The sequence below is a fragment of the Rutidosis leptorrhynchoides genome, chromosome 5, assembly GCF_046630445.1.
Source record: "Rutidosis leptorrhynchoides isolate AG116_Rl617_1_P2 chromosome 5, CSIRO_AGI_Rlap_v1, whole genome shotgun sequence".
Taxonomy (NCBI): Eukaryota; Viridiplantae; Streptophyta; class Magnoliopsida; order Asterales; family Asteraceae; genus Rutidosis; species Rutidosis leptorrhynchoides.
This window is the reverse complement of record NC_092337.1, coordinates 300,892,394-300,909,352: the sequence shown is the minus strand read 5'-3', so window position 1 is coordinate 300,909,352 and position 16,959 is coordinate 300,892,394. Positions and strand designations below refer to the sequence as shown.

The window sequence follows — 16,959 nt, the reverse complement described above, 5'->3', positions numbered from 1 at the left end:
TAAGCAGATTTATTGTCAATAAGAAACGTACCCGTAACAAGCTCCGGGTCTTCCTGTGCCTCTGCCGCATTAATATTGAAAACTCTTCCACTGCCTTGTCCATTCGTGTTCTCCTGGTTCGGGCAATTTCTAATAATGTGGCCCGGTTTTCTACATTTATAACAAACTACATTGGCATAACTTGCTCCGACACTACTTGCTCCACCATTACTCGTTCCGACACCATTTGTTCCTTTTGTTCTGTTAACCCCTGGTCCGTAGACCTCACACTTCGCCGCGCTATGACCATTTCTTTTACACTTGTTGCAAAATTTGGTGCAGAACCCCGAGTGATACTTTTCACACCTTTGGCATAGCTGCTTCTGATTGTTGTTGTTGTTGCGGTTATTATTGTTGTTGGGATGATTGTTGTAGTTGCTGTTGCTGTTGTTGTTGTTGTTGTTGTTGTTGTTGTTGTTGTTGTTGTTATTGTTGGGCCGTTTGTTGTAGTTGCGATTGATGTTGCGATTGTTGGGATAGTTGTTGCGATTATTGTTGTAATTGCTGTTGTTGTTGTATTGGTGATTCTTATCACCGTTTTCCTCCCACTTTCTTTTGACTTTCTTCACATTAGCCTCTTCAGCAGTCTGTTCTTTAATTCTTTCTTCAATCTGGTTCACTAGTTTGTGAGCCATTCTACATGCCTGTTGTATGGAGGCGGGCTCGTGTGAACTTATATCTTCTTGGATTCTTTCTGGTAATCCTTTCACAAACGCGTCGATCTTCTCTTCCTCATCTTCGAACGCTCCCGGACACAATAGGCACAATTCTGTGAATCGTCTTTCGTACGTGGTAATATCAAATCCTTGGGTTCGTAACCCTCTAAGTTCTGTCTTGAGCTTATTGATCTCGGTTCTAGGATGGTACTTCTCGTTCATCAAGTGCTTGAATGCTGACCACGGTAGTGCGTAAGCATCATCTTGTCCCACTTGCTCTAGATAGGTATTCCACCATGTTAACGCATAACCTGTGAAGGTATGCGTAGCGTACTTCACTTTGTCCTCTTCAGTACACTTACTTATGGCAAACACCAATTCGACCTTCTCGGTCCACCGTTTCAATCTGATCGGTCCTTCTGTTCCATCAAATTCCAAAGGTTTGCAGGCAGTGAATTCTTTGTAGGTGCATCCTACACGATTTTCTGTACTGCTAGATCCAAGGTTATTGTTGGTATGTAGCGCGGCCTGTACTGCGGCTATGTTTGAAGCAAGAAAGGCACGAAATTCCTCTTCACTCATATTCAAGGTGTGTCAAGTAGTCGGTGCCATTTCCTTCAAAATAGTCAAATGAAATGAGTTAATCATATAGAATATCAAGAGTAGTCAATAGTATTTCGTAGCGTAATATGAACTTATTTATAAAAGCTCTTTCTTCATATTAGTGTTTTATACTCTTTAATTCGGGTAGTACCTACCCGTTAAGTTCATACTTAGTAGCTAACATACCATTTCAACTACTACAATTCTATATGAAAAACTAATCACAAAAATATATATATATATATATATATATATATATATATATATATATATATATATATATATATATATATATATATATCATATTCAAACCTTTAAACAATAACTTGCAAACTTACAATACTGCTATTTTACATATAGCATGAAATATAGCACACAATAACTTTGATATAAGATAGTTGTGAAGATAATTCTAGCTAGTACACAAGTCGTTCAGCAAAGGCAATAAAGACACGTAATTCATACGTCCAGAAACAAGTCATGCATTCTGGTTTTACTAGGACTACTTCCCATCCTTGGTCTTGTGGAACATAACCGTTATGGCCGTTGATAAGACAGCGTGTTGTAACGTCGTCAAAGGGACGAGGGTTACGTAATGACCAACAGTCTCGTAATAACCTAAAAACCTCATTTCTTACCCCAATTACCGACTCCGTCACTTGTGGGAACGTTTTGTTTAATAGTTATAGCCCGATGTTCTTGTTCTCACTTTGGTGAGAAGCGAACATTACTAACCCGTAAGCATAACATGCTTCTTTATGTTGCATGTTAGCCGCTTTTTCTAAATCACGAAGTCCTATATTCGGATATATTGAGTCAAAATAATTTCTTAACCCGTTGCGTAAAATAGCATTTGGGTTCCCCGCAATATATGCGTCAAAGTAAACATATCGTAACTTATGGATTTCCCAATGTGATATCCCCCATCTTTCGAACGAAAGCCTTTTATAAACCAAGGCATTCTTGGAACGTTCCTCGAATGTCTTACAAACTGATCTCGCCTTAAATAGTTGTGCCGAGGAATTCTGACCGACTCTAGACAAGATTTCATCAATCATGTCTCCGGGTAGGTCTCTTAAAATATTGGGTTGTCTATCCATTTTGTGTTTTTAAACTGTAAAATAGACAAGAGTTAGATTCATAAAAAAATACTTATTAATACAAGCAATTTTTACATATATCATAAAGCATAAGCACACTATATTACATATATTACACCACACGAATACAACTATCTTATTCCGACTCGCTCGTTTCTTCTTCTTCGGTTTTGGTTCGTTTTGCCAAGTTTCTAGGGATATATGATGTTCTCCTAATACTAGCTGTCGTTTTCCACAACGGTTTAGAAAAACCTGGTGGTTTAGAGGTTCTCGGGTCATTGTTACAACTTAAGGACTTCGGGGGTTGACGATACATATAAAGTTCATCGGAGTTGGAATTAGATTTCTCTATTTTTATGCCCTTTCCCTTATTATTTTCTTTTGCCTTTTTAAATTCAGTTGGGGTAATTTCTATAACATCATCGGAATTCTCGTCGGAATCTGATTCATCGGAGAATTGGTAATCCTCCCAATATTTTGCTTCCTTGGCGGAAACACCATTGACCATAATTAACCTTGGTCGGTTGGTTGAGGATTTTCTTTTACTTAACCGTTTTATTATTTCCCCCACCGGTTCTATTTCCTCCTCCGGTTCCTCCTCTTCCGGTTCTGATTCTTCTTCCGGTTCTGATTCTTCTTCCGGTTCCTCTTCGGGAACTTGTGAATCAGTCCAATATATATTCGACTCTTCATTATTATTAGGTGAGTCAATGAGATTTGTGCTAGAGGTAGACATCTATCACACAATATCAAACATGTTAAGAGATTAATATATCACATAATATATACATGTTAATAATATATAGTTTCCAACAAAAATGTTATGCAATCATTTTTAAAGAAAACACGGTCGAAGTCCAGACTCACTAATGCATCCTAATAAACTCGATAAGACACACTAATGCAAATTTTCTGTTTCTCTAAGACCAACGCTCTGATACCAACTGAAATGTCCCGTTCTTATTGATTAAAAACGTTCCATATTAATTGATTTCGTTGCGAGGTTTTGACCTCTATATGAGACGTTTTTCAAAGACTGCATTCATTTTTAAAACAAACCATAACCTTTATTTCATAAATAAAGGTTTAAAAAGCTTTACGTAGATTATCAAATAATGATAATCTAAAATATCCTGTTTACACACGACCATTACATAATGGTTTACAATACAAATATGTTACATCGAAATCAGTTTCTTGAATGCAGTTTTTACACAATATCATACAAACATGGACTCCAAATCTTGTCCTTATTTTAGTATGCAACAGCGGAAGCTCTTAGTATTCACCTGAGAATAAACATGCTTTAAACATCAACAAAAATGTTGGTGAGTTATAGGTTTAACCTATATATATCAAATTGTAACAATAGACCACAAGATTTCATATTTCAATACACATCCCATACATAGAGATAAAAATCATTCATATGGTGAACTCCTGGTAACCGACATTAACAAAATGCATATATAAGAATATCCCCATCATTCCGGGACACCCTTCGGATATGATATAAATTTCGAAGTACTAAAGCATCCGGTACTTTGGATGGGGTTTGTTAGGCCCAATAGATCTATCTTTAGGATTCGCGTCAATTAGGGTGTCTGTTCCCTAATTCTTAGATTACCAGACTTAATAAAAAGGGGCATATTCGATTTCGATAATTCAACCATAGAATGTAGTTTCACGTACTTGTGTCTATTTTGTAAATCATTTATAAAACCTGCATGTATTCTCATCCCAAAAATATTAGATTTTAAAAGTGGGACTATAACTCACTTTCACAGATTTTTACTTCGTCGGAAAGTAAGACTTGGCTACTGGTTGATTCACGAACCTATAACAATATATACATATATATCAAAGTATGTTCAAAATATATTTACAACACTTTTAATATATTTTGATGTTTTAAGTTTATTAAGTCAGCTGTCCTCGTTTGTAACCTACAACTAGTTGTCCACAGTTAGATGTACAGAAATAAATCGATAAATATTATCTTGAATCAATCCACGACCCAGTGTATACGTAATCTCAGTATTGATCACAACTCAAACTATATATATTTTGGAATCAACCTCAACCCTGTATAGCTAACTCCAACATTCACATATAGAGTGTCTATGGTTGTTCCGAAATATATATAGATGTGTCGACATGATAGGTCGAAACATTGTATACGTGTTTATGGTATCTCAAGATTACATAATATACAATACAAGTTGATTAAGTTATTGTTGGAATAGATTTGTTACCAATTTTCACGTAGCTAAAATGAGAAAAATTATCCAATCTTATTTTACCCATAACTTCTTCATTTTAAATCCATTTTGAGTGAATCAAATTGCTATGGTTTCATATTGAACTCTATTTTATGAATCTAAACAGAAAAAGTATAGGTTTATAGTCGAAAAAATAAGTTACAAGTCGTTTTTGTAAAGGTATTCATTTCAGTCGAAAGAACGACGTCTAGATGACCATTTTAGAAAACATACTTCCACTTTGAGTTTAACCATAATTTTTGGATATAGTTTCATGTTCATAATAAAAATCATTTTCCCAGAATAACAACTTTTAAATCAAAGTTTATCATAGTTTTTAATTAACTAACCCAAAACAGCCCGCGGTGTTACTACGACGGCGTAAATCCGGTTTTACGGTGTTTTTCGTGTTTCCAGGTTTTAAATCATTAAGTTAGCATATCATATAGATATAGAACATGTGTTTAGTTGATTTTAAAAGTCAATTTAGAAGGATTAACTTTTATTTGCGAACAAGTTTAGAATTAACTAAACTATGTTCTAGTGATTACAAGTTTAAACCTTCGAATAAGATAGCTTTATATGTATGAATAGAATGATGTTATGAACATCATTACTACCTCAAGTTCCTTGGATAAACCTACTTAAAATGAGAAAAATAGATCTAGCTTCAAAGGATCCTTGGATGGCTTGAAAGTTCTTGAAGCAGAATCATGACACGAAAACAATTTCAAGTAAGATTTCCACTCGAAATAAGATTGTTATAGTTATAGAAATTGAATTAAAGTTTGAATATGATTATTACCTTGTATTAGAAAGATAACCTACTGTAAGTAACAAAGGTTTCTTGATCTTGGATGATTACTTGGAATGGATTTAGAAAACTTGGAAGTAAACTTGCAATCTTGGAAGTATTCTTGATTTTATGAAACTAGAACTTTTGGAATTTATGAAGAACACTTAGAACTTGAAGATAGAACTTGAGAGAGATCAATTAGATGAAGAAAATTGAAGAATAAAAGTGTTTGTAGGTGTTTTTGGTCGTTGGTGTATGGATTAGATATAAAGGATATGTAATTTTGTTTTCATGTAAATAAGTCATGAATGATTACTCATATTTTTGTAATTTTATGAGATATTTCATGCTAGTTGCCAAATGATGGTTCCCACATGTGTTAGGTGACTCACATGGGCTGCTAAGAGCTGATCATTGGAGTGTATATACCAATAGTGCATACATCTAAAAGCTGTGTATTGTACGAGTACAAATACGGGTGCATACGAGTAGAATTGTTGATGAAACTGAACGAGGATGTAATTGTAAGCATTTTTGTTAAGTAGAAGTATTTTGATAAGTGTCTTAAAGTCTTTCAAAAGTGTATGAATACATATTAAAACACTACATGTATATACATTTTAACTGAGTCGTTAAGTCATCGTTAGTCGTTACATGTAAGTGTTGTTTTGAAACCTTTAGGTTAACGATCTTGTTAAGTGTTGTTAACCCAATGTTTATAATATCAAATGAGATTTTAAATTATTATATTATCATGATATTATGATGTATGAATATCTCTTAATATGATATATATACATTAAATGTCGTTACAACGATAATCGTTACATATATGTCTCGTTTCAAAATCATTAAGTTAGTAGTCTTGTTTTTACATATGTAGTTCATTGTTAATATACTTAATGATATGTTTACTTATCATAATATCATGTTAACTATATATATATATACATATATATGTCATCATATAGTTTTTACAAGTTTTAACGTTCGTGAATCACCGGTCAACTTGGGTGGTCAATTGTCTATATGAAACCTAATTCAATTAATCAAGTATTAACAAGTTTGATTGCTTAACATGTTGGAAACACTTAATCATGTAAATAACAATTTCATTTAATATATATATAAACATGAAAAAGTTCGGGTCACTACAACAAGTGGGTTTCTAATATTAATGCTATGTAATATTAAAACAGTTTCAAGAATCGATTGAACCTTGTTTTATAATGGGATTTGGTCGACAACATCCCAATCAGAATAAAGAAAAAGAGTAAAAGCAGATATGGTTTTTGTACCTAATAGATTTTATATGGTATACTTTATATTTAATATATATTAATAATTAATATTAATAACAATAATACAAATAATAATACTAATATATTAATAATAATACTAATAATACTAATTAATAATACTAATAATATTAATAATAACAATAATTATAATTATAATAATAACCGAAATCATAATTCTCCTATTAGCTCTAATAATAATGGTTTTAATAATGATAACAACAATATTAGTATTAACAACATTATAACAATTAAAATGTATCAAATTTCGTATCTATACATTATATACAATAATATTAATAATACTGATATAAATATTAGCATTAATATTAATATTAGTAATGAAGTAATAACGATATTAGTATAACTTCTATATTTTTAACTTGTTATTATATTTAATATCGTATTATTACAACTTGTTAATCATCTTTACTAATTATATATTATATAATAACACATCTTGGATATTTACTATTTATCAATTTTATATATTACAATATATATAATATTACTTTTATATATATATATATATATATATATATATATATATATATATATATATATATATATATATATATATATATATATATATATATATATATATATATATATATATATTAATATATTTATTTAATAATATCTTATTTATTTTGTACATTTCACTATCTATTTAATTCAAATGATTAATTGATATTATACTAATTCAAATTATTAAATATACATTTGTTTATATATATACATATACATATACATATACACGTGTATATACATTTAGTTATCTACAACAATTGTTCGTGAATCGTCAGGAATAGTTAAAGGTCAAATGTATACATGAGCATAGTTCAAAGTTTTTTTTTTTTTTTTTTGAAATTCAGTTTAACAGACTTTGCTTATTCTGTAGAAAACATATAAAGATCAAGTTTAAATTTAGTCGGAAATTTCCGGGTCGTCACACCCTCCGTCCCAATTAAATAGTCTACAGACAAAAAATACACAGTTTAAGAAAAAGTGACTGTCACATGTACTTTTTGTCTTTTTTCCCTACTTTCTAGTTTTACCCATTACTTTTTACCTATACTTTTGTCTTACTTAAATAAAGCAAGGGTATAAAGGTACTTTAGCCAATTATTCTTTTCTATTTATGAAAGTGAACTACTCCCTCCGTCTCATTCCAATAGTCCACAGACAAAAAACACGCAGTTTTAGGAAATACCACTAACTTCATTTCTCCACCAATGAAATATCTTCTCTCTCCAGATCCACTAATGAAATATCTTCTTTCCTTTCTATTTATGGAAGTGGACTATCAGAATGGGACAGCCCAAAATGGAATACTGACTTATTGGAATGAGACGGAGGTAGTATTAATTTGGGACGGACGAGAAATGAAAGATGGACTATTAATATGAGACGGAGGGAGTATACGTTTCTTCAAACTAAACCAACTTTTATAGATATAAATAAGTATTTTTTAACATATTTATTCTAACGGATATAAATATAAATGGATGGATTATAAAAAAATAACTATCCACATGGATACAAATATGGGTTTAAGGATGTGTTTGGTTATGTAACTTATTGGAGCTTATCTTTTTAAAAAGCTTAAACTAGTCGCATCATTTGAGTGACATAATTTTCAGAGTTTAAAAAAATAAAAATAAGTTCTGAAAAAATAAACTAGTAGAACTGGCTTATAAAATAAGCTCATAGCTTATAAAATAAGAAATTACATATTTGACCCATATATTTTAAAATCTTTTTTAGTTAATTTACAACTATAAGCTTCATCTTCGTTTAGTTTTGACCAAACATGTGTAGAAAAAATTAAAATAAGCTGACAACTATGAACTCTAACTCTAACCATAAGTTCGAGCTCCAAATTACCAATTGGAAATATGGACCAAGGGTATGTTTATTTTTTTTTTTCTATTAAGTCAAATATGAATAAAGATGGTATTATGGACATATCGAAGCTGTCCCTATCCGGGCAGTTATAAGTTAACTCAAACCCGATTTGAACCATACTTAACCAATACCCGATCTTACCAGCCCATTGTCCATCATCAGTTCAGAGGTCTGAATCGTACTTGGTATTGGTTTCATTCCAACTTTCGTTCGGTCCAAATGCGCCGTCATAACAGAAACACACGTACGCCCAACTCCAAGTCATGACTTCAGTTAACCACCATGGCTTCTTCCTTTTCTGCCAAACTAAATACACTGACGTCACGTTTTCAGTCAGCAATCTCCTCTCGTTCATCCATCATCGGCCGTGCAACCCACGCTATGATGATCAAAACCATCGACACCCCATTTCCCACTTTCATCTCCAACCACCTCGTTAACATGTATTCCAAACTTGACCTCCTTCATTCAGCCCACCTCATTCTCTCACTCACCCCACCCCAAAACCGGTCCGTTGTCACCTGGACCGCCCTCATTTCCGGTTCGGTTCAAAATGGTCATTTCTCAGCAGCTATTCTTCACTTTAGTAACATGCACCGTGACTCTATAACGCCCAACGACTTCACATTACCATGCGTTTTTAAAGCTTGTAACTCGTTGAGGGACCCGGTTGCTGGGAAACAGATTCATTGCCTTGCGGTTAAAACGGGTTTGATACATGATGTGTTTGTTGGGTGTAGTGCTTTTGATATGTATTGTAAAACGGGTCTTAAGGTGGACGCATGTAAGGTGTTCGATGAAATGCCTGATAAGAATCTTGCGACGTGGAATGCATACATGTCGAATGCTGTACTTGATGGGAAGCCGCGTAAATCGGTTGATGCTTTTGTTGAGTTAAGGAGGATAGGTGGAGAGCTTGAAGGGATAACTTTTTGTGTTGTTCTAAATGCATGTTCTGATGGGTTGTATTTGCAAGTTGGTAAACAAGTTCATGGGTTTGTAATACGATATGGGTATGAATGTCACGTGTCTGTCGCAAACGGGCTGATCGATTTCTATGGAAAGTGTAGGGATGTAAGCTCTGCCCGTTCGGTTTTTGATGATATTTGTAATCCGAATGATGTTTCTTGGTGCTCCTTGGTGGCGGCTTACGAGCAAAATGACGAGGGGGAAAAGGCTTGTACACTTTTTTTGCTGGCAACTAGAAACAATATTGAGCCTAAGGATTTTATTGTATCGAGCGTTATTAGTGCGTGTGCTGGGATTGCAGGTTTGGAAATGGGAAGGTTGGTTCATGCACTTGCTGTCAAAGCATGCATTGATGGTAATGCTTTTGTTGGAAGTGCACTTGTTGATATGTATGCTAAATGTGGAAACGTAGAAGATTGTGAGAAAGTGTTTGATGAAATGCCTCAAAGAAATTTAATCACGTGGAATGCGTTACTTGGTGGTTACGCTCATCTCGGATACGTTGACATGGCTCTTTCGGTGTTTGATGAAATGAAATGCGGAAAGTTTGACGTGGTACCTAATTATGTTACATTTGTGTCTGTTTTAGCAGCGTGTAGTAGGGCCGGAGCAGTGAAGGTGGGCATGAGTATATTTGAGTCAATGAGACCAAGATATGGAATTGAACCAGGGATTGAGCATTATGCATGTATAGTGGATATGTTAGGGCGAGCGGGAATGGTTGAACGTGCGTACGAGTTCATAAAGGGAATGCCTGGTCGTCCTACAGTTTCTATGTGGGGGGCTCTTTTAGGTGCGTGTAAAATGCATGGGAAAAACGAGCTAGGGAAAATTGCGGCTGATAAATTGTTTGAGTTGGATCCTCTGGACTCTGGGAACCATGTCATCCTCTCAAACATGTTTGCTGCAGCTGGAAGGTAAAATTTCTCTGAAAACCATTATATTGTATCTGATTTTTTTACAGTTCATACTGCTTCCTATTGATGTGATAAGAAAGGATATTGTTGGAAGTTGGAACATACACATAAAATATACTCACCTAATAAGCCTTACAATAATAAAGCTTGCTTTACTCAATTATATAATTGGAATATAGAGAGCAAATGAAAATTTTAAGACTACATTTTTGCTACTGATGTTTCTTCAATTAAAATCAACAATGGCTTTAAATAGCCGACACTAGCATGCCACGTTTATCACTTCGCCCACTAATTTCTACTACACCACTATAAGCCTTGACATTGTTTCATCGTTGAAATATGCAATCAAGGAATTCCTTATAATTTGTTTACTGGAGTATCAAAGCCTGATAATGGCTAATATGGAGCTGAAGTGGTACTTGCTTCCATTAAAATTGGATTCTTTACTCATTTTAAGAACCATTTCAATCGTTGAAGAACATTATCTGTTCATACATTTATTGTCATTAGAGGCGACAAAAGAAAAGTCAAAACAGGTTCTTTTCTGTGCGCATCAGGTTGACCCAAAACTCTATTTGTCCAAAGTTTTAAATTTTTTTATATGAAATTAGTACGTCAAATATTATAACAAAATTTGATACTGTGGCTTAATGTAATAAAGTATACAATTTGTGCAACTGTGACCCATTCGATTTATTCTATCTATACGATACTTTATGTTGTTATTTTACCAATTTGACTCGTTAAAGGATAAGACAACCATAGTAACCCATTCTTAGTTATGGGTCGAAATTGACACTTTTTAACATTTGATTCAGGTGGGAAGAAGCGAATCTGGTTAGGATGGAGATGAAAGACGTAGGAATTAAAAAAGGTGCAGGCTGCAGTTGGATCTCAGTAATGAATAAAGTACATTCGTTTCAAGCAAAAGATACGTCTCACGAAAGAAACACAGACATCCAATCAATGCTCAGTAAGCTAAAGAATCAAATGAAGGCGGCTGGATACATAGCCGACACAAAATTGGCTCTTTTTGATCTAGAAGAAGAAGACAGTGAATCAGAAGTTTGGCATCATAGTGAGAAAATAGCTCTTGCGTTTGGACTTTGTGTAATACCACCGGGCGTTCCTATTAGGATAACTAAGAATTTAAGGATTTGTTTAGATTGTCATGATGCCATTAAGTTTGTTTCGGGTATTACTGGCAGAGAAATTATTGTTAGAGATAATAATCGATTTCATAGGTTTAATGATTATGAATGTTCGTGTAGAGATTATTGGTGACCATTTCATTACCTATTAATAGACTTTGTACATTTATATGGTAACTTATATTTTCGATTTCATCGGTTTAAAGATTATGAATGCTCCTAGGAAGCTGTCTAGTTTCGTGTATTGGCCTGAATAGAATATGTAAACTCTTTTTTTGTCATCCCCTTGAAGAACAGTTCGGTTCTATTGGGTCTATTGATAGTGTCTTAAGACAAATTTACAGGTGATTAGCAACTCAACAAACATATCCATATCACAATGGACACAGTTGGGTAATTGGCGAGGACTGTTCGGTCAGATTTTGACCCAAAATACGCTGAAAACTTTATTTGGTGTGTTAAGAACAACCCTCGTATTGCGAAAAAGGCCTATCTGTATAACATGAACGAAAAAGGCCTCAGTTTATCGTTTGATTCATGTATCATTTTTTTAAGAACATAATACTTTCTCGGAAAGCCTTAAGGGTTGTCGTTAAGATGCATAAAAAACTTGCGCAATTCAATAACCTTCACATTAAAGTCAGACATAACCGTAATGTACAAGTTATTTATGCAGCTTAATGACAGCCCTTAGGGTTGTCGTTAGCATTTTCCTACTTTCTTTACTCTTGACAAAAAGTAAATGATTCACAACAATCACAAGAACTGTTTTATAACTATATTTTTTTATTTTTTTATTTTTTTCCGAAAAACTAAAAACTTTAAATAACTTATAGGGAAAACTTTATCAGAAAGATCCTCAACATACAAACGATTAAACTAAAACAGCCACTCACAATTGTTTTGTATCTATTTTTTTAATTTTTTTATAAATTTTTTATTTACATATATATTTTTTTTTTCTCGAAAAACTATAAGCATAACTTATAAGGAAAAACTTCATCAAAAAGATGAAACCCCAAATACAAATGATCAAACCAGAACCACCATTCACGCTTAACTAAACACACTCAGCAAAAAACGTAAGCACACAACACCGGATGAAAAGATAATGAAGCAATGACAAACTACCAAAGCAAAAACCAATAAAAATTAACAAATATAACAAGACTGGCAAAAAAGAGGTCAGTAAACTGATGAGAGATTAGAAACCATCTTCACGCCGAACCAAGCCAACCCAAGCTACGACAAATGTCTTTTACGAAATCACAAAATTTTTCCATCACGTCTCCGTAAACCACCTTTTTCTTTGTAGGTTTCTTTGGCTTAGTCGGCGGCTTGGGAGGATTATTTGAATTATACAATAAAACTTCAAATTTTTCACCCACAAAACCTTTCATGATCTTGTTAAAGAAACCAAATGGAGAGCCCAACTTATGACTAGTATCCTTGGAACCCAAATCATTAACAATGCGGTTCTTGCCAGTATTCCTATCCAACAAATTTGCAAAAGAAGAAATTTCTGAAAACTCCTTACCACGATAATGAATTCCCACAATCACATCCGTTTAGGAGCCTATGAAAACGTTACCCGAAGACGAGCCTTTAAAAAGGGGTCATTTTACGCCACAATTAATCCAAGATATCCACATCAACTGAACCATTTTTCGAATCAGAAGGAGGATTTGGAACGAAAGTCCCAACAAGAACATCCTTATAAAGGTGACGAGAATCTAAAGGTCCGGAAAATATCTAACCCAACAGTAGTCAAATTATCATCACAGAGCGAAAGGGTTTCAACTTATGATGTATAATTGTACATCTGCAGTTATAATTTTATTTTTATGGTAACATGGATGGATGGAAGAATATTCAAATTATGTGATACGTTAACTAGATCGTATCAAACCTAGATCGTAAAATTGCAGTTAACTATCGATTAGACCTGAAAGTTCTATAATTTGAGAAAGAACAATGGAGTCAAATCGTATTTTTATTACAATTGGCACTGAGATTGAATTACAGAGAGAAGAACGAAATTACAACTCGAAAAAACTTACTAACTATTACAACAGCTCCCTATTTAACTACTGAGCTAACTAGTTTGTAACAATCGTAACAGAATTAACCAATTGGAGCGGTGCTGCTATTGAAGTTAATATCACGTGAGATGCACACCTTTTCCCAAATTAACCGACACGTGATCTGCACATGCCATTTCAAATATAACGTATCAATACTCCATCCTTCAAACGATTCTTGACCTCAAGAATCATGTGCAAAAACATCAAATTCAGGAAATCGTTGTATCAAATTGTCAATCAACATGGAAATTGGTTGTATCAGCAGGAGCAGCTTGATGTGGATCACCAATAAAGGCTGATTCAGCACAGTCAAAATGAGCAGCAAAACATGCAAATCCAACACCATACAAGAATAAACTGCACATTTGACAGGAAATACATCCATCCAACTAAAAATGGACCAGTAAACCTCATCAAACCAGCTGCAAATTATCCAAATAAAACACCATAACCCATTTTAATACAACATCACCAATCCACCAAGATTCCATCCACCAAACATAACCTTCATCTTCAAACTCCATCTCAGTTTCAAGCCTATTCTATGAAATATTAATCCAACCCTAACATTAACCCAAAACCTCAAAATCCAAACACCACCATCAACTATCCCACTGTTGCTGCTAAAACAAACTAATGGCATTCAAAAATATCCAGATCACTGAAACACCATAGTTGACTCATAAAAGTCAAATGTTGACCAAAATTCAAACCTTTCAACCCTAATTCAAAAATAAACATCTTCAGATACCACAAATAGAGAACATTATCACAATAGCAATAGATCCTCAACCCTTTATATCCATAACCATTTGTTTGACCAGTGAAAGTCAAACAGAACCACCATGAGTTCACTAGTTCTGGAAATGGTGTTCTAGCTTCTAAATCCATTATCACCACCACTATACCAAAATTCACATTACCCTTTCTCTTTTTATACCATTTCCAATTGCCAAGCATTTCTAGATTAAATGACGCTTCTTTACCATTGGTGTTAATGATTACCACATAAAGAGAAATTCCATCAGTCCCATCTTTAAACTCTTGAACTAAACTTTTAACTTGTTCCACTAGAATCCTTTTAAGTAACCAATAACACTCTTCATTTGCAAGAATATACTAATAGGATTATTCTCTAAATTAAAAGAGAAAGAAATACTCAGTCCAAGCTGATTAATACTGATAGTAGGCCTCTCTAATTCCAAGCAATTTTTGTCATTATTTACTTCATTTGAAACCTTCAGACTAGATGGTGGATCAACATTTCTCTTCATATGGTTGTAAGAACAAGCCACTTTAGACTTCCATTTAGGCCACAAATGTATCAATGAATTCCTTTTGTGTCGACCCTTGAGATTTTGAATCCAATCACACTTGTGATCTGGTGAATCTTGAGGATCCAAATCACATGAATAACCTTTAAATAACTGCTCTAACCCCTTACGGTTGCCCATAATTTTTTCTTTTATCTTCTCACAAATAATATTCCCAGGAGAAAAATCCAATTCCTGGGGCATGCTTGATTCAAGAAGCTTCATGAAACTGGTTGAATTTAAAAACTTTGCAGGCATAAGAAATATAGCTGGCAACACAATATCACTTGAAGCTATGGTCCTCTGCTCAATTTCTCTATTAAGAACATCTTTATTTAGAACTTTTGTCCACATTTCGATAGAAAGACCATCTTTGACCTGCATAACACCATCTTCTTTCGTTGAAACCACCCTAGATTCTATCTCGACATCTTTATCAACCTCTTGAAAATAGTCAGCAGCAGCAAGTATAGTTAGCTCACTTTGATCACCCTTACTAATCTCTTCACATATATCATCATCAGTAGCAACAACTATAGCTATATCATCATTGTTCTCCATACTACTAGAATCTTCAACGCTCAAAGAAGGTAATGATTCCAAACCACGTTTGTTCACTGATTCAATTGACTTACCAATACTAACCAAATTACAACAATTGTCGTTATTCACTTTATTTGAAACCTCATGATTAGAAATAGGTAGCAACAAGGGACTAGTTCGTTTCTTCATGATATTGTTAAACTCTTCTTGTACCCTAGCCAAATAACAAGCATCATGGAGGGTTTTGGGCTTGAACATACTAACCCCCTTCTTAACTTCGGGTTTCAACCCCCAAACAAAAATATCAATCAAAAATGACTCCTCTAAACTACGATCTCTGTACAAAGAAATAAACGCTTCATAATAGTCTTGAACCGTACCTTCATGTCTATAATTTCTTGATTTTGGCATTTCATCTAACACCTCTTGTGCATCCTTCATATTCAGTGTTGCTCCAACCGTAGCCATTGAAGACCCTCTAAGCTTTTGTTGTTTTCTTTATTTCTCCTTACAAAGTTAATCCAAATGATTTCTGAACCTTAAGAAATCGAACCTACTACAGCTAGTTCCCAATTTGACACCTAATTGACAGAAATCGCAAAAATGAACAAAAGACGATTTTTTTTTAATTCTAAAACCGCAACAATATGATAAATTGATTTCAGAATCAAAGCTCTGATACCATTTGATACGTTAACCTAGATTGTAAGATTGTAGTTAACTATCTGAAGCTACCCGTCCTAATCCATAAGGACGAATACAATAACATATGGTTACATTGCGAGGTATATGACCTCTACATGATACATTTTACAAACATTGCATTCGTTTTAAAAAGACAAACTTTCATTACATCAAAAGTTGACAGGCATGCATACCATTTCATAATATCTAAACTATAAATGACCTAATCTGTCATTTACTTAATAATAATCTTTATTGAACTCAACGACTTGAATGCAACGTCTTTTGAAATATGCCATGAATGACTCCAAGTAATATCTTTAAAATGAGCAAATGCACAGCGGAAGATTTCTTTATTACCTGAGAATAAACATGCTTAAAAGTGTCAACCAAAAGGTTGGTGAGTTCATTAGCTTATCGTAATCAATCATTTCCATAATTTTAATAGACCACAAGATTCTCATTTTTCATAAATAACATTACACTCGCAAGTGTATAAAATTCATTCGTATGATGAACACCTGGTAACCGACATTAACTTTAATGTAACGACCCGACTTTTTGACTTGCTTTTGTGCCTTGTGTTTTAGCAAAACTGCGTATTTGTGCGTACCTGTGCTACTTTATACTCTGG

The 16,959-nt window shown here is 33.7% G+C and overlaps 1 protein-coding gene across 1 annotated transcript; it reads left to right on the top strand.

Annotated features, from left to right (window-relative positions):
• Positions 1 to 8,880: 8,880 nt before the first annotated feature.
• LOC139848288 (pentatricopeptide repeat-containing protein At4g14850) lies at positions 8,881 to 11,834 on the top strand. Its single transcript, XM_071838025.1, has 2 exons — positions 8,881 to 10,547; positions 11,369 to 11,834. Exons 1-2 carry the CDS (start codon positions 8,944 to 8,946, stop codon positions 11,832 to 11,834), a joined length of 2,070 nt encoding a protein of 689 aa, XP_071694126.1. The 5' UTR covers positions 8,881 to 8,943.
• Positions 11,835 to 16,959: the final 5,125 nt, after the last annotated feature.

What these genes read in the sequence shown, in the direction of transcription:
- LOC139848288 (XM_071838025.1), top strand. Translation starts at nt 8,944, where the DNA reads ATGGCTTCTTCCTTTTCTGCCAAACTAAATACACTGACGTCACGTTTT. An exon ending in ATGTTTGCTGCAGCTGGAAG is followed by an intron (nt 10,548 to 11,368) that starts GTAAAATTTCTC and finishes CATTTGATTCAG; the next exon opens with GTGGGAAGAAGCGAATCTGG.